The sequence below is a fragment of the Geotrypetes seraphini genome, chromosome 13, assembly GCF_902459505.1.
Source record: "Geotrypetes seraphini chromosome 13, aGeoSer1.1, whole genome shotgun sequence".
Classification (NCBI taxonomy): Eukaryota; Metazoa; Chordata; class Amphibia; order Gymnophiona; family Dermophiidae; genus Geotrypetes; species Geotrypetes seraphini.
In genome coordinates this window covers 49,084,420-49,102,408 of record NC_047096.1, presented here as the reverse complement: position 1 = coordinate 49,102,408, position 17,989 = coordinate 49,084,420, and the positions used below count along the sequence as shown (strand labels likewise).

The window sequence follows — 17,989 nt, the reverse complement described above, 5'->3', positions numbered from 1 at the left end:
GGAACAGGCGGCCGCAACCGCGGCCGCTATACCTATTGCAGCATGGAGATCCCTTGCTGCCATAAGTATAGCGGCCGCGTCTAATTTAACCCGATTCTCTAACTGGCGTCTGTACCATGGACGCCGGTTACAGAATCGGGGTTTAGTGTAGGACCGATTCTGTATAGGACACCTCTCCTGGGCGTCCTATACAGAATCAGGGCCATAGTGTCCATGCTGCAAAAGTTAAAATGAGTTGCAGCCAGTGCCAAATACTACCCACCAGACACTCACAAATCCAGCTGCTCTCGAACATTTATACTGTCTTTCTTTCTTTTCCGACTTGGTCTACACCATCTACTTACAGTCCAGTTCAGTACCAAGCCACTTATTGTATAATTACATAAAAAATGGTTCCAGTCACTTTGGTTAATCTGCTCCAACGCTCCATTGTACTTAAGAATAAATAAGAAGCGGGACAGGAAATTCTGAGCTTTCCATCTGCTTGTCATCAGAATCCTTAATCCTGCCAAAGCGAGAAGCTATCGCTTCCTACAATCAAGCTTGTATTTGCTAACCACTGTATACGAAAGGGCTGCCTTTTGACTCCCAGGTACACATTGTTCTTCCTGAACTCTCAATACTTCCATTCTAGGAATAAATGTTCAAATGCTTCCATAGCAGTGCAGAAGCCATTGTTCAATACAGCCATCATTAAACAATGTCCTGTGCACATTCTACCTGAGAGGCGTAGAAAACCTGTCTTATCATGCTTACGAAATGTCTGGTCCAACTTGGCACCTTTACGAGCCTTTTCCCATTTGGCCGAGGTGCCTAATCTTTCACTTGGGATGTTAGTTCATGGAAACATTACATCAAGCGAAAATCTATTAAAAATATACACCAATTCCAACCGGACAGCTGTCCACACCTGCCTCAACTAGAATCACATTCATCAACCAAGCCCATAGAGATCAAGACCTGAAAGAGCATATGCATGGCTCCATTGTATCCTTCCAAGACTACGTAATGGATTTCAGTTCTGAAATGCACAGAGGGCCTCCATATGATGCTTACATTGCTACTTTTACACACAAAATTTAGTGAAAATTTATTTTTAAAAATGAAGTAAAAAGAAAAAAAGTATCCAAGTTGAGAACAACTATCTTGCCTACATTATAAATTGCAAAAGCTAGAGGCAAAGCTTGTCCCTTGAGAACTATGCACAGAAAGTATGCCAAGAAAGCACAGTTACTTACCGTAACAGTTGTTATCCAGGGACAGCAGGCAGATATTCCCACACATGGGTGACGTCACCGACGGAGCCCCGCAGCGGACAGCCTCGAAAGCAAACTTGCTTGAAGATCTCGAACTTTCGAGTGCTGCACCGCGCCTGCGCGCGTGCCTTCCCGCCCGAACTAGGGGGCGCATCTCCTGAGAGGATCCTCAGTTCAGATACCTAGCCAAGAAGCCAACCAGGGGAGGTGGGAGGGTTGTGGGAATATCTGCCTGCTGTCCCTGGATAACAACTGTTACGGTAAGTAACTGTGCTTTATCCCAGGACAAGCAGGCAGCATATTCCCACACATGGGTGACCTCCAAGCTAAGGAAAAGGGGAAGGAGGGAGTTGGCAATTTACGAAAAAAGATTTTGCAAAACAGATTGGCCAAATTGGCCATCCCTCCTGGATAAAGTATCCAGACAATAATGAGAGGTGAAAGTATGAACCGAGGACCAAGTGGCAGCCTTGCAGATTTCCTCAATAGGAGTTGATCGGAGGAAAGCTACAGATGCCGCCATAGCTCTAACTTTATGGCCCGTCACTCGACCTCGAAGAGGAAGACCAGCCTGAGCATAACAAAAAGAAATACACGCAGCCATCCAGTTGGAGATGGTACGCTTCGATATAGGACGACCCAACCTGTTTGGATCAAAGGATATGAAAAGTTGAGGAGATGTTCTGTGAAGTTGAGTGCGTTGCAGGTAGAAGGCCAAAGCACGTTTACAGTCCAAGGTATGAAGAGCCGCCTCTCCTGGGTGAGAATGAGGCTTTGGAAAAAATACAGGTAGAACAATGGACTGATTGATGTGAAATTCTGAAACGACTTTAGGCAAGAATTTAGGATGAGTACGTAGAACAACCTTGTCATGGTGAAAAACTGTGAAAGGTGGATCAGCTACTAGCGCTTGTAACTCACTGACACGACGAGCAGAAGTGAGAGCGATGAGGAACACAGCTTTCCAAGTGAGATACTTAAGATGAGCTTTGTCAAGTGGTTCAAAAGGAGGTTTCATAAGTTGAGCTAAAACAACGTTGAGATCCCAAACCACAGGAGGTGGTTTACGAGGAGGATGGATATTGAGAAGGCCTTTCATAAAACGAGAAATCATAGGATGTGCAGAAAGGGATATTCCATCCAAAGGCTGATGAAAAGCAGCAATAGCACTAAGGTGGACTCGGATAGATGTAGTCTGAAGTCCAGATTGTGATAAATGAAGTAAGTAGTCCAGAACTGATGTCAATGAAGCAGCTTTGGGAGGTAGATTATGAGTAGAACACCAAGCAGAGAATCTTGTCCACTTTTGACCATAACATTGTCTAGTGGATGGTTTTCTGGAAGCAAGTAAAATCTCTTGAACAGACGGAGAGAATTGAGAAAAGTCTGTTAAAGAGAAAGGTACCAAGCTGTCAAATGTAGAGACTGTAGATTGGGATGAAGCAAAGCTCCTTGATTCTGCGTGAGAAGAGAAGGAAAAATTGGTAGAAGTAGAGGCTCCCTGGTGCTGAGTTGAAGTAGAAGGGAGAACCAAGGTTGCCTGGGCCACCGAGGAGCTATCAGAATCATGGTGGCATGGTCTGATTTCAACTTGACCAGAGTCTTGAGAATTAGAGGAAACGGAGGAAAAGCATAAAGGAACTGATTCCTCCAGTCCAGGAGAAACGCATCCGCTTCGAGACGTTGAGGAGTGTAGATGCGGGAGCAAAATTGAGGCAGTTTGAAGTTGAGAGGTGACGCAAACAGGTCTATCTGCGGAGTACCCCAACGGGCAAAGATTTGGCGAAGAGTAGGAGAATTGAGTGTCCATTCGTGAGGTTGTAGAAGACGACTCAATTTGTCCGCCAAACAGTTGTGTTGACCTTGAATGTAAACTGCTCTGAGGAAGATGTTGCGGGGAATCGCCCACTGCCACAATTTCAGAGCCTCTTGACAAAGGGAATGAGATCCTGTCCCTCCCTGTTTGTTTACATAATACATGGCTACTTGATTGTCCGTACGTACTAGAATCACCATGTCGTGAAGTAGATGTTGAAAAGCTTTGAGAGCATAGAATATCGCTCTGAGTTCCAACAGATTTATAGAACACCTCCGGTCTGCTTGGTTCCAGAGCCCCTGAGTGCAAAGACCGTCCACATGGGCTCCCCATGCGTACATTGACGAGTCGGTTGTGAGGACCTTTTGATGAGGAAGAGGGTAAAACAGTAAACCTTTTGAAAGATTCAAAGAGAGCATCCACCAACGGAGAGACTTCTTTAAAGAAGGAGTGATGGAAATCAGTCGAGTTGGTGGATCCACTGATTGTTGCCATTGCGATGCCAGTGTCCATTGAGGAATGCGAAGATGAAGCCTGGCAAAAGGAACCACATGAACTGTAGAGGCCATGTGACCGAGCAGAATCATCATTTTTCTTGCTGGAACAGTGGGAAGTTGGAAAAATTGTTGAGAAATTTGAATGAGTGCATCCTGACGTGGTTGCGGAAGGTATGCTCTCAGATTGATAGTGTCCAGAGTTGCTCCTATGAACTGGAGAGACTGAGAAGGAGTCAGCTGAGATTTGGGAAAATTGATGTGAAATCCCAGACTTTGTAGAAAAAGAATAGTCTGTTGGGTCGCTGCAATAACCCCTGTAAGAGAGGGAGCTTTGATGAGCCAGTCGTCTAGGTATGGGAATACTTGGAGACCCTGGTTGCGAAGAGCTGCAGCTACAACCACAAGGCATTTTGTGAAAACCCTGGGGGAAGAAGCCAGTCCGAAGGGGAGAACTCTGTATTGAAGATGAAGATTTCCCACTTGGAATCTGAGGTACTTGCGAAATGTTGGATGAATAGGGATATGAGTATAGGCCTCTTTGAGATCGAGGGAGCACATCCAATCCCCTTGATCCATCAAAGAATACAGAGTTGGCAGAGTGAGCATTCGAAATTTCTCTTTGACTAGAAATTTGTTGAGAGCTCTGAGATCCAAAATCGGTCGCAAATCCCCCGTCTTTTTGGGAACTAGAAAATAACGGGAGTAGAATCCCGAGTTCCTTTGGGAGAGAGGGACTTCCTCTACTGCTCGAAGAGAAAGAAGAGCTCGAGCTTCCTGGAGAAGAAGAGGAAGATGCGACTGGTTTGAAAGACACTCTCTTGGATGGCGATCTGGAGGCACCTGAAGGAGTCGAAGAGAGTATCCCTCTCGTATGATGGTAAGGACCCAGAGATCTGATGTTATGAGCTCCCATTGGTGATAAAATGTGGACAGGCGACCCCCTATGGGGAGGGGAGAATTTGGAAATAGAGAAATTTGAATGCTCAAGTTGAGATTGTCAAAAAGACTGAGCAGGCTTAGTGTTAGCAGGAGTCTGAGATTTTTGTTGTCGTTGTTGAGGAGGAGGACGACGAGCAGGAGGTCTAGAAAAAGCAGGAGTTGTTTTTAGTGGATAGCGACGTGGAGTTTGTTTGAAACCTCTAGTTGGTGCAGGTTTAGGTTTTGGACGGATGAGGGAAGCAAAAGAGCGCTCATGTTCTGAAAGACGCTTTGTAGCTGCCTCAATAGAGTCATCGAATAATTCATTCCCTTGACAAGGAAGATTAGCCAATCTATCCTGAAGGTTAGGATCCATGTCCACTATCCTCAACCATGCTAATCTACGCATGGCTACTGCAAATGCTGAGACTCTAGACGAGAGTTCAAAGGCATCATAGGAGGCTTGTAGCATGAAAAGTCTCAATTGTGAAAGAGTCTTAAGGATATTTTTAAATTCTGAAAGACGATTAGTAGAGATGTCTGGGTAAAAGGAAGACAAAATCTTTAAAAAGTGATTGAAATAGGACGTAAAAATGTAATTATAATTCAAAACTCTGTTTGCCATCATAGAATTTTGGTATAAACGTCGCCCAAATTTATCCATGGTACGGCCTTCCCTACCAGGAGGGACAGAAGCATAAATTTTGGAGGGATGTGCTTTTTTCAATGATGACTCTACTACCAGAGATTGATGAGAGAGTTGAGACTTTTCATAGCCTTTAGATGGAACCGTCCTGTAACGAGATTCCAATTTAGATGGGATGGCAGTGATAGAATAAGGAGTCTCCATATTGCGAGTGAAGGTCTGCTGGAGAACAGGAGTCATAGGCAATCTGAGTGACTCTTTAGGAGGATGGGGAAGCTCCATGTCCGCCAAGTACTCAGGAGTATATTTAGAGTCTGAATGAAGGTCCAGCTTGAGGGCCTGGCCCATATCAAAGATAAATTTGGCAAAAGAAACTGATTTTGGGTCAGATGATTCTTCAGGAGAGCCACTGCGAGATTTGTGTTGTACTGAGTAGGATGGAGAATCCTCTCTAGAGTATGTGGAAATGTCTGATTCCATACGCACAGTGGGAGAAGAAGCTGTACTGTGAAGTGGAGTAAGAGAATGTTTTCTCTTCAGACCCCTGGATGGAGAAGTACCCGGTGTACGAGGCACAGACTGAGTCGAGGTATGTGGAGAACTGTCCCGACGGACTGGCTTCGATGGGGTTCTGGATCGAGAAGGGCTTCGAGTGGAGGCTCGATGTCGAGAACCCTGCTTCGTCTTCGAAGAACGAGACAAAGAAGCCTCGGTATCCAACGGCGAAGATTCCCTCCGAAGCTTGGAGGTCCCATGTCTCGAATGTTTCGACCGATGCTTCGGAGGAGGTGAGCCCGGAGACGACTCCGATGAAGAAATGTTTTTCGGTGTCCGGGATCGGCTTCGAGAGACTGGAAGCTCCGGTTGAGTCACAGGCTGGTCAACTCGAGGCAAGGTCGAGGACGGGACCAGTTGAGCCACTAAAGAAGTAATTTGAGAGGTGAGGATAGATTTTAACATGTCCTCCAGCATCGGCACCGAGACAGAAGGTTCTGACCTCGTATGTGCAGCAGTACGCTCCGAAGAGGGCGACCTCGAAGGTGAGTATTCCCTTATCTTGGAGGTACGCTTTGAAAGTGGTCGCGCCGAGGACTCTGGTGGCTTCTTGGATACGGCACCTGAAAGAGAACTCGGAGACTTACCCCCCGTAGAAGGCTTCGTGGAAGTCGTCGTCTTCGAAGTCAACGAAGGAGAAGAGGTCGAGGCCTTCGAGACCGAAACTCCAGCCGGAGTCTGGGTCGAGGCCTTCGAGACCACAGGCGTCGAAGTCGTCGGAGTCGAGGCCTTCGAGACCGGTGCAGCCGCCCCGGTCGAGGCCGGCTCCGAAGATTGCTCCATACCAAAAAGTTGGAAAAATTGAGCACAACGCCGCCGAAAAGCTCGTGGAGTGAGGGTAAAGCAGCGATGACAATCTTCTGGGGAATGAGAGGAACCCAGGCACTGTAAACAACGGCAGTGGGGATCGGTGACCGAAATCACCCGATTACACTGTCGACAGCGTTTAAACCCGGTAAGAGGCCGGGACATGGAAAAAATAAAGTCCGTGTCGAACGAAGGAGCCTAGGCCTAGGCCCAAAGCTCGACGGCCGAACTGAAAGGAAAAAAGAATAACTTTTTTTTTTTTTTTTTTTTTTATAAGTAAAAAGAAAATAAAAAGAATAAATGTACACAGCGACCGACTTAAAATTAAAGAAACAGCCGCGGTGATGAGAAGGCAATGCTGCAGAGAAAGAAAACGTGTCTTCTTGTCTCCGCGGAAATAAACGAACTGAGGATCCTCTCAGGAGATGCGCCCCCTAGTTCGGGCGGGAAGGCACGCGCGCAGGCGCGGTGCAGCACTCGAAAGTTCGAGATCTTCAAGCAAGTTTGCTTTCGAGGCTGTCCGCTGCGGGGCTCCGTCGGTGACGTCACCCATGTGTGGGAATATGCTGCCTGCTTGTCCTGGGATAACCCCAGATTCTTAGGATCATATTATTAAGAATCACAAAGTACATAGGGGAACAGTGTCTGAAGGCAGGGGGAATGAGCCATTGAGGTTACTTCTAGCCCTATTTTTCAATGATTCTATACCAAGGGTTAGCAAATCTTTTTACCTGAGGGCTGCATTGATGGCCCTTGCCTAATGGTGGGTCACTTTCAGACAGAATATTTTCTCTCAGAGTCTGAGTCATGTTGATTTCACTTCGTTCTGCAGACTGGTGGACGAGATGTCGTCACTGCAGGCTAGAGCAACCATGGACATGGATTTCCATGGTTGGTTTAACCCTGCTTTTCACAAAATGAGCATAAAAGGTTTGCTGTTTGCTTTGCCCTATTATAATCCTTTACTGGGGGGGGGGGAGCTTCAGCATAAAAACCCAGATTATGTACTCACACAAGCAATTTTACATTAAATCTTATAATTTTAATACTGGAATGAAACATGTTTAAAAAAATTGGCAAAACAAAACCAAACTCTCATACAGTTATTTGCAAAAGTAAACATGCTTACTTAAAAAAAAAAAAGAAGCTTTTATAAGCAGTACTAAGCTGGCCCAGTATCAATTCCATTTATAAATTCTAAACATGTGGAACATTAAGGGTTCCTTTTACTAAGCTGCAATAGCGTTTTTAGCATGAGCAGAATTTTAACGCGCGCTAAATCTGCGCTACATGGCTAAAACTAATGCCAGCTCAATGCTGGCATTAGTGTGTAGTGTGTGCGGCAATTCTGCGTGCGCTAAGCGCGTGCTAAAGCCGCTATTGCAGCTTATTAAAAGGAGCCCTAAGTTTTTGTATAATAGCAAAAAAAATGTCTTATAATAATAATAATATTAACAGTTTATATACCGCAGGACCGTGAAGTTCTATGCGGTTTACAATGGTTAAAAGATGTTACAAATTAATTGGAATTAACAAGGTTAGAAGCTACTAAACCACAATAGCTACAGGAAAATATAATACAAACAAGAAAATAGAATCAAATAGGGAGCAACAAGCTCCTCTGTATATTTGAATAAACAGTAACAACTATATGAAGCCATAAAACAGTAATAGTAAGTTCAATAGGAGACCCATGGATCTTATATCCAATGTAATCAACATGAGATGATAAACAGGTAACTGGATATGGAGAGATAATATCGAGAAGGAGACAGCTAGAATATAGAGGAATTTCAAGGAATTGAGGAAAAGCTACCCAGAGGGGACCACATTTTTATCGATTTGTAACCTTTATTCATATTGGATTAAGCTTTACACTCTAGAAGATTGCGAATCATCATTACGGCGGCCCACCAAAAAGTGGTATTTAATAGATGTGCAGACTTCCAATGTGAGAGCATCATCTGTAAAGATATAGCTAATAGGGCATCTAATACTTTAGATTGCCAAACGTCCAGAGCACCAGCCTACAATACCCATTCATGTATTAGATAGTCTAAACCCTGCCTAGCTTCTGAAATCTGACAAGTTCAGGCTCTCACAGAGCAGAGCTACTGGCGCTGCTCAGCAGTAAGAACTCCAGACATCTAGACATAGGAACACTGGATCATCTGCAATTCTATTGTCCTTTGATACTTAACTTCTGGAAGTCTATTTCGGGACATAATTTGATTTTAGAAACCATGATTCCATTATCTTATGACACAGTTATCTGTGGGACATTATCCCCTAAGCCACCAATAGACAGGCATAAAAACAGACTGTTAGGAATTATGACTGGGATAGCCATCCAAATGGTCACAAAAAATTGGAAAAACCTTTGATCGCTTGAATTTTAGTTTTTGGTGGCACTCATTATGTCTTTGTTACAGGCTGGAAAAAAATGATAAATGATCAAAAGGGTAATACTAAGGTATTTCAACTAACGTGGGGTCCGTTAACTGTTTTTAGTAATAATAATAATAATAATAATTGACTGGTTCATTAATTCACTTCTGATTATAACTTACACATCCAAGGGGTGGGTGGGAGGGTTGGGGGTTGGATTTTTACAGAGATTAATGTAGGAAAGGTTATTGAAGGAACCTATTTACTTATGTTTTTCTTGATTAGTCATTTGGGTGGGTGGGTGGGAGGGAGTAAAAATGATTGTTCGTGTATTTCTGAATGATGAATGTGCTTTTTCTAACAAAATTATTATATGTACAATTGTTTATTGCACTTTGATAGTTTGGAAAATCAATAAAGATTTAAAATAAAAAAAGAACTCCAAATGCAGTTTCTATAAACTAAGGAGGTAAGCAAATATAAGCTGAAAGGTATAACAGTCAACCCATTCAAATGAAAGGTCTACTTTTTCCCAAGGTGCCATAACACTGCAGAAAAAGTTAACTTTAAAGAGGTTTGACATCTGCTAATGAAAGCACATTAGTCAGCTAAATGGAAAAATGAGATGGCATGAGAAAAAGCAACTGAATGCATGATGATGTATACATGCATCAAAAAACATAGAACATAATATGGAACAGTGACATACACATGTGTTAGAACAGTGCAATCTCAGTCCTCACAGAACTTACCTAAATGCTAGGGTTACCAGATTTTGATCCGGATAAACCCAAACACATGACCCTGCCCCACTCCACCCCTAGCCCAGTCCCGTCCCCTGTTCTGCCTTTATCCCCGCTCCACGCATAGCCTCATCTTTGTTTTCCAACCTCCGGGCTACGACTGGAGGGTCTCCGAGCATGCGTGGAAGCATGTGATGTCATCCCTGCATGCTCAGAGGTCCTTCAGACGTGGCCGGGAGGTTGGGGCTTTCCAAAACCCAGACAAACTACTAGGTTTTGGGAAGTCTGTTCGGGCACCCAGACAGTCCTCTAAAAAGAGGACATGTCTGGGTTTTCCCGGACATCTGGTAACCCTACTAAATGCTCATTAATGCCACGTACCTGGTTTTGGTACACAGTTGCTCATAGATTGAGGGACTTTGTCATTAATTAGTTCAACACATTCACTAGGAAAGAACCCCACCTGCAAAAGGAAAAGAAAGCACATAGATGAGAAGAATGACCAAAAGGAATGCTGAAGCAACAACCAGAGCATATTTTCATCATGAGCTTTGGATGGCAAGATAATATAGTTACATAGTAAATAACAGCAGACTAGCACGACCTATCCATTCTACTCAGAAAGATGTTCAGGGGTGTACCTGTGACTATTTGCGGGTTACACCCCCCTTCATCTATAGGATTGTAACTAACAGTGCTGACCTACTACTTTCTATGTTTCATTTTTAAACTTTCTAACTATAAAGTTAAGTTTTACTGTGAACATAAGAACATAAGAATTGCCGCTGCTGGGTCAGACCAGTGGTCCATCGTGCCCAGCAGTCCGCTCCCGTGGCGGCCCCTAGATCAAAGACCAGTGCTCTAACTGAGACCAGCCCTACCTGCGTACGTTCAGGTTCAGCAGGAACTTGTCTAACTTTGTCTTGAATCCCTGGAGGGTGTTTTCCCCTATAACAGCCTCCAGATGAGCGTTCCAGTTTACTACCACTCTCTGGGTGAAGAAGAACTTCCTTACGTTTGTACGAAATCTATCCCCTTTTAACTTTAGAGAGTGCCCTCTCGTTCTCTCTACTTTGGAGAGGGTGAACAACTTGTCTTTATCTACTAAGTCTATTCCCTTCATTATGTTGAACGTTTCGATCATGTCCCCTCTCAGTCTCCTCTTTTCAAGGGAGAAGAGGCCCAGTTTCTCTAACCTCTCACTGTACAGCAACTCCTCCAGCCCCTTAACCATTTTGGTCGCTCTTCTCTGGACCCTTTCGAGTAGCACTGTGTCCTTCTTCATGTACGGCGACCAGTGCTGGACGCAGTGCTCCAGGTGAGGGCATACCATGGCCCGGTACAGTGACATGATAACCCTCTCTGATCTATTTGTGATCCCCTTCTTAATCATTCCTAACATTCTGCTCACACTTTTCACCGCCGCCGCACATTGCGTGGACCGCTTCATCGACTTGTCGACCAGTACTCCCAAGTCTCTTTCCTGGGGGGTCCCTCCAATTATCACACCGGACATCCTGTATTCGTGTATAAGATTTTTATTACCGACATGCGCCACCTTACATTTATCCACGTTAAACCTCATTTGCCAGTTGATGAGGGTTTGAAGGCGCATGGCTGTGAATTTAAGCAAGCTAATTTGATTTTGATATTTTTCCACTGCTATACTATGCTGAATGTTTGGGGACATACGCCTGCATTTTTTCTGAGGCTACTGAAGAATGTTTGATATCAATTGAAGAATCATTTCTAAAATTATATGACTAAAATTAGCAGCCTATGAAGCTCAACTGCGGCCTTTTTTTCTCCTAACATAGGGCTGGGACAGGAGGGGATCCCTCCCGTCTCTAATAATTACCACCCTCCCTCCCTTGCTTACCTGTTCCTTGGTGGTCCAGCGTGTATCCCATGCTGAAATCCTCCCGAAGATTGTAAATGTAGTAGCCAATGGCGCACCCGGGCCGGCACGCAGCAGCGAGCTTTTCGTGCTTCCGGCCGGCTCTGCACTGCTACTTGATAGGCTGCTGCAAGTTCTCACGGGATTCGCGGTTCTCATGGCAGCCTATCAAGGAGCGATGCAGGGCCAGCCGGCAGCATGAAAAGCTCACTGCTGCGGGCCGGCCAGGGTGTGCCACTGGTTAATACCTTTACAAAGGAGGATTTCAGCGTGGGATACACCAGGGAACAGATATGTGAGAGAGGGAAGGAGGGAGGGTGGTAATTATTAGTGTCGGCCGGGGCAGGAGACGGGAGGGATCCCTCCTGTCCCGGTCTACCATTAGGTAGTTTAAGTTAAGGGGAAGTGTTAATCTTCTGGCTGGGTTAGAGGGCAGAGGTTGAGTACAGGATAATCAAGCCATTGTGACATCACTGATGAGGTTGGCTCTTTTTAGGGGGAAGAGGGTACAGGGAAGGAAGGTGGGACAGTGTTCAGAGCCTGGCAGGGAGGGGGGCTTGGTTCACAGCCTCGTAGGGAATGGGACTGAGTGCAGGACTAAACTAAACTAAGCCTTAAGTTTATATACCGCATCTTCTCCACGGAAGTGGAGCTCGACACGGTTTACAAAGCTTAAAAATATAGGAAGAGAGAAGAGAAAGAGTTTACAAAGCATAAAAAGAGGGGATGTAATCCGGAGGAGAGATGTTATATGCTAGAGAAAAGCCAGGTTTTCAGTTGTTTTCGGAATAGTTGGAGGGAGCCCTGGTTCCGCAGCGGGACAGGGAGGGAAGGGGGCTGGGTGCAGAACTTGGCAGGGAGAGGGGCTGAGTGCAGAACCTAGCAGGACTTATATTCGAGTCAACCATTTTTCCTCCTTTTGGGGGGAAAAATATGGGTCTCAACTTATATTTTGATCGACTTATATTTGAGTATATATGGTAGTTTGAAGGTGTTAGGAAGTGAACCCTTATTTTGTGATTTGAGTAAGATACTGGAAGTTATTGGTAATTTGAGAAACTTACTCTTTCTCCAATATATATTGTGGGAATTGAAATCACTCATTATTATACTATTGCCCAATTCTCCAGCTTTCCTAATCTCTGAAAACATTTCTTCATCTGTGTGCTCATTTTGTCCTGGGGAGAAAGTTATTTCTTGATGTTGCTTTTAAGTTTGCTTCCTTACAACTTCATTTCATGTCCTCTAGTTCTATAGTCTTCCTCTTCATTTTTGGAAATGGTTATCTTCCCCTTCTTTTACTAAGGTGCACTAACCGATTTAGCGTGCGCTAAATGCTAACGCGTCCGTAAAAGGAGTTTATTCCTTACTCTTTCAAGAATTTTACTGTCTATATCATTTAAATTAAGCTTCGGAATTTATTACTCAGTGAAATATATATAATAATAATAATAAATAATTTATTTTTTTATATACCACCAAAGCCATGATAGTTCGAGGCGGTTTACAATAAGAGGTGCTGGACAATCAGCGAAGTGGAACAATACAAAGTCATCGTATATAAGGTACAGGTTGGGAGTAGTGATACATTATAAGATTCTTAGGTTACAATCGATTGAACAAATTTGTTTTAATTGCTTTTCTAAAATTGAAGTAGGATGAGGAATACATGATAATGTTACCCAGCCAGTCGTTCCATTTACCTGCCTGGGAGGCAAGAGTTCTGTCCAGGAATCTTTTGTAGCGGCAGTCCTTTAAGGATGGGAAGGTGAACATGTGAATTCTGCGTGTGGGCCTAATAGAACTGTCCAGATTAAATTGAGAAGCCAGGTATATAGGGGCCAGGCCAAAAGTTGATTTATAACAAAGGCAAAAAAATTTTAATAAAACTCGTGCTTCCAGGGGCAGCCAGTGAAGTTTTTGGTAGTAGGTGCTAATGTGTTCCCATTTTCTCAACCCAAAAATCAGTCGAACTGCCGAATTTTGAATGATTCAGAGTCTTTGGAGTTTTTTTTTTTGAAGATTTCCAAATAAATGATGTTACAGTAGTCAAGTATGCGAAGAATGGAAGATTGAACCAGTAAGCGGAATGAGACTGCGTCAAAATATTTTCTGATGGTTCTGAGTTTCCATAATATCGAGAAGCATTTCCTAACCAGTAAATCCGTGTGTATATTTAGGGTAAGGTGGCAGTCCAGAGTCACTCTCAGGCATGATTGACCAAATCGAAGGCACTGCTTAAGACTAATTGCAGAACTAGAGCACTTTTACCTTTACTAAATAGGCTATGAAGGAAATCTAGCAATGATGCAATGACTGTTTCTGTACTAAACCCCGATCGAAAGCCTGATTGGTTGTCGTGTAATTGTCGTGTTGAATTTGTCTAAGTACATTACTAGGTCCTGGTTAACCAAACCTTCCATCAGCTTTACAAATAAGGGAGTGCTTGCAATAGGTCTGTAATTTGATGTCAGCTTTGTGAATTCTTTAGGGTTTCTTTTACAATTGGAGTAATCAAAATCTGACCTAGATCCTCGAGAAATGTACTGGTCAGTAGTAGAGAGGAAAGCCAATTGTATAGCTTGGCTTTGAAGGTGACTGCAGCTACTTTCATAATATTTGGTGGGCAGCAGTCTAGTCTGCAGTAGGAATCAGCGTATTTCATGTAAGCTTTGCAGAATTGTTGCCAGGACGGAGTAGTAAAGTTATTCTAGGACATGTCTACCCTAAGTCCATCTTTGTATTGAGCAACTAGGTAGGTCCTGAGGTTGGTAGTGGGGACCGTTAGTTCGGATCTTAAGTTTTTTATTTTGTTGTTAAAAAACTTGGCCAGAGCGTCTGCAGATGGTGGGGAGACTAAGGTAGAGCAGGAGGAGGCCTGAGTATCATAAAGATTGTTGACTAATTTGAAGAGGTTTCTACTATTAGTGTTAGGTGAGCCTATTTTTTGGGTGTAGAAATTAGTACGTTTCTTTATTATTAGTTTTTTGTATTCTTTTAGTTTTAGTCTTCAATTCAATCTCCTTTCACTATCTCCTGATTTCAACCATTGTCTTTTGAGTTTCCGTAACTCCCGTTTCACGTTTCCTAACTCAGCATCATACCAGCCTTCCAAATTCTTATTTCTCACTTTTCTTAGTTTGATGGGGGCCATTTCGTTTAGTATCTGTGTACTCATATTAGTCCAAGAATCCACCAAGAAGGAGTCTGAATCTGGGTTAGAGGTTGGAGGTTATATCTAATATTGGGCTTTATAGGAAGGCAATAAAAACATGGTTATTCCAGAAGTCTCTGACTAAACAGGGTGGATATTATGAATATATTTTAAGATACTGTTTATATTGTTTATAAATTATTATGATAGTGTATTATCGCTTATTGTGACCCACTTGGAACTTTGCAGCAGAAATTAATTTTAGAGACTTTAAAATTGAAAACATATTTTTTTCTTTGGCCTTCCATGATGATGAATTATAATGCTGACTGGATGGAAGTTGGAAGAATTTGGACTCCTCTATTATACTTCAATAAGGCTAATTTTAGTGCAATGTGTCTAATGGTCCTGAACACTAGGGTTTTGCATCTAAACCCACAAGTTGCTTGCAGAATGCTGTCAATCATTTTTTTGAATTCTGCCTCCTTCCCAGGGAGCTGCTCCTGCCACCTCAGGATTTTTTTTTTTTTCTGCAAGCAAGTTGCTCAGAAGTGTTTCTGCTCGGCTCTGTGGTTTTATTGTTTTCGGGTATGTTTTTTCTAAGTGTTCAGTCGAAGTCTTGGGGCCCAGAGGTTGCTGGAACTTCTGGAACTTCTGCCTTAAGCTGCTTAAACTCATCTAAGGCCATGTCCAGGCAAAACCACGCCCACGCCAAGCCTTAGGCAAATTTAAGCATCCCTATGTGTCTCCCTCAACCATAACAGACGCATACAGAGTTGACTGCCTACTGCGAGTTGTTGGGGTTTGTTTTTGTTTTTTTTTAGCAAATATGCATCCCGATTGGCTGGTTAGACAGCGGCATGATGCCTACTGCAAACTACAGTCGAGACACCATTTATAGAATATGGCCCATAGAACACATTTGGCATTTATGTACCTTTCTACATTAACACAAGGACAGCTGATGCACACATTTAGACTGCTCCAAAACAGGTGCAACTATGTACATATTGGTTCCCAGAAGAATTAGCACATTTATGTGTATTTTGTAAAATTCAGAAACTTATTTTAAGTAAAAGGTGCCTTTTTTTAACATTAGTATATATTGGGCAATCTTGTAAAAACCTATTTAAATGGTACATAGACTAAACCGTGCGAGACAATCACGCGTGAACACTGCCGGGAAGACAATCGTGCACAGGACGTCAGCACACTGGAAGTGTGTGTGGGGAGAATCCCCCTCCTTGCCTTACTTAGAACACTTGATGCTCCCGTTCTGGGGGGTGTTGGGGGGAACCCCTCATTATAGAGGAAACAGCCTTTTTCCCTCTTTCCTCTGTAATGAGCGGGTTCCCCCACCCTGCTCCCTCCAACAGAAGCGCCAACAGTTCTAAGTAAAGTGGAGGGGTTCCCCCACACACACCTCCTCGGAGCACTTTAAAATTGTGTTTTAATCCAGCAAGCTGATATCCTGCATGCGAATGTCTGCCCGGCATTGTCAGCGCATGATTGTTTCGAGAGGTTTTGATTCGTCACCATTTAAATAGGTAAAATGCTGTTCAAGGTCAAATCCCTTATAAAATAAAATTACTCCCTTTGTACATGAAAACTGAGTGATACCAACTTGAAAGCCTTAAATCGCAAATCTGAAAGGACAAAATACACTTCTCCTTCCGTATTCGGGGTGATAAGGGAATAACAAGTCAGCGAATACATAAAAACCACAAATAACTTTTTGCTTGTTATTCGCAGTTTTCTGTTACAAAACCCTGGAGAATATGATAAAACTGCGAATAACTGATCTGTTCCTGTGAAGAAAGTGCAGCGATTTTCTCGATATAACGCTGAGCACAGCTATTTTCTCCGTACAACACTGCTCCCAGTGATATTCTCTGTGCAACGCTGCTCCCAGCAATTTTGTCTGATGTAATTTGGGGGGCAGAGTCTGCAAATGCAAAACCGCGAATAACCAAAACCGCGATTGGTGAAACCGCAAATGCAGAGGGGGAAGTGTAGTACATTGCTAATGCTCTGTCATACCAAACAGGTAAAAATCACTGCCAGTACTATAGAGGTCAGTTTAAACAGAGGCAAGAAACAGTGAGTGGCTAAGGGTTACTTTATCAAAGTTTGAGAGTAAACTGCAGCAGGATGCATCAGTGACATAGCTAGGATGGATAACATGGGTGGGCACTACCTCCAGTGCTACTAACTGGGTGGGCTTGATTCCAAATAAAAGGGGGGCTTGGTCCACCCAGTTCTACCTTTGGCTATGCCCCTGGCATGAAAAGCAGCTGCTCCTGCTGTGTATACACGCCATGCACGTTATAATAAGGCCTTCTGTTTCCACTACTGTCAATCTGACATCTTCCACTTGCAAAAACAAATGATCTTACAAAAAAAACCCTCTATTTCACTGATTACACAAAACAGTGTTCAGCCAAAAGCTTTCTGTTGAACTACATTGGAATGGTAATTCCGGCACCCCTCCCCATATAATTTAATCCTTGTGCATCCATGCCCCAAGTAAAAACACAGACTTCATAGATTTCACAGATATCATGGAATGTTCAGAGTACAAAAGCATCTGGGAAAAAAACAACAACTTCGTAATACAGAAAATGGCATTTAGTGAAGGGCAAGTTGAATATACAGCTGTTCCAGTGGATGGGATTACTTGAAGAGATATGACATGAGAATTGTGAGTGCACAGACCTCAGCATGGATCCCCATTATAACAGCATGCATAAATTAGAGGAACGTCCCTGATCCGCCCATGACCCTCCCATGACTGCAAACCCCTTTGTGCGCAGGTCCTGGTGCCTAAATTTATATGCCTAAAATTTAATTGAAGATAATTAGCACAAATAATTGATTGTTAGGGCCTAATTAGGATAAAAACTTGTATTGTAAACTTGTACAGAAATTAGGTATGTTAAACCTGTAACCCGTTCTAAGCTCTTTGGGGACAACGGACTAGAAAACAAATTAAATAAATAAATGATCAGCACTAATTGGCTCATTATTCAATTACAGTATTTTCACGCATATAACGCGCGCGTTATACACGATTTTACAAACCGTGCATAACCTTGCGCGTTATACGCGTGAGCGCGTTTTACAACTTTTTTTTTTCAATCCGATCGGCATCCCCCCTGCGAACCGGCATCCTCCCCCCCCCCGCTTGCATCACCCCCCCTCCCCCGCGATCCTACATCCTCCCAGCACCAAACATCTCTTACCCGATTGGGCACCGGCACCAGCACCAATGCACAGGACGTGCCAGTGCCAGTGCCCGAAGATCCTCCCTCG

At 43.5% G+C, this 17,989-nt stretch overlaps 1 protein-coding gene across 8 annotated transcripts in view; it reads right to left on the bottom strand.

The window, feature by feature from the left end:
* The window catches only part of ARHGAP32 (Rho GTPase activating protein 32), a 786,874-nt gene that overhangs the window by 190,848 nt on the left and 578,037 nt on the right, over positions 1-17,989 (bottom strand). For all 8 annotated transcript variants that reach the window (XM_033918046.1, XM_033918043.1, XM_033918048.1 and 5 more), the window contains one exon: positions 10,008-10,089. In XM_033918046.1, coding sequence (XP_033773937.1) covers positions 10,008-10,089 — 82 coding nt within the window. The remainder of the gene's footprint in view (positions 1-10,007; positions 10,090-17,989) is intronic.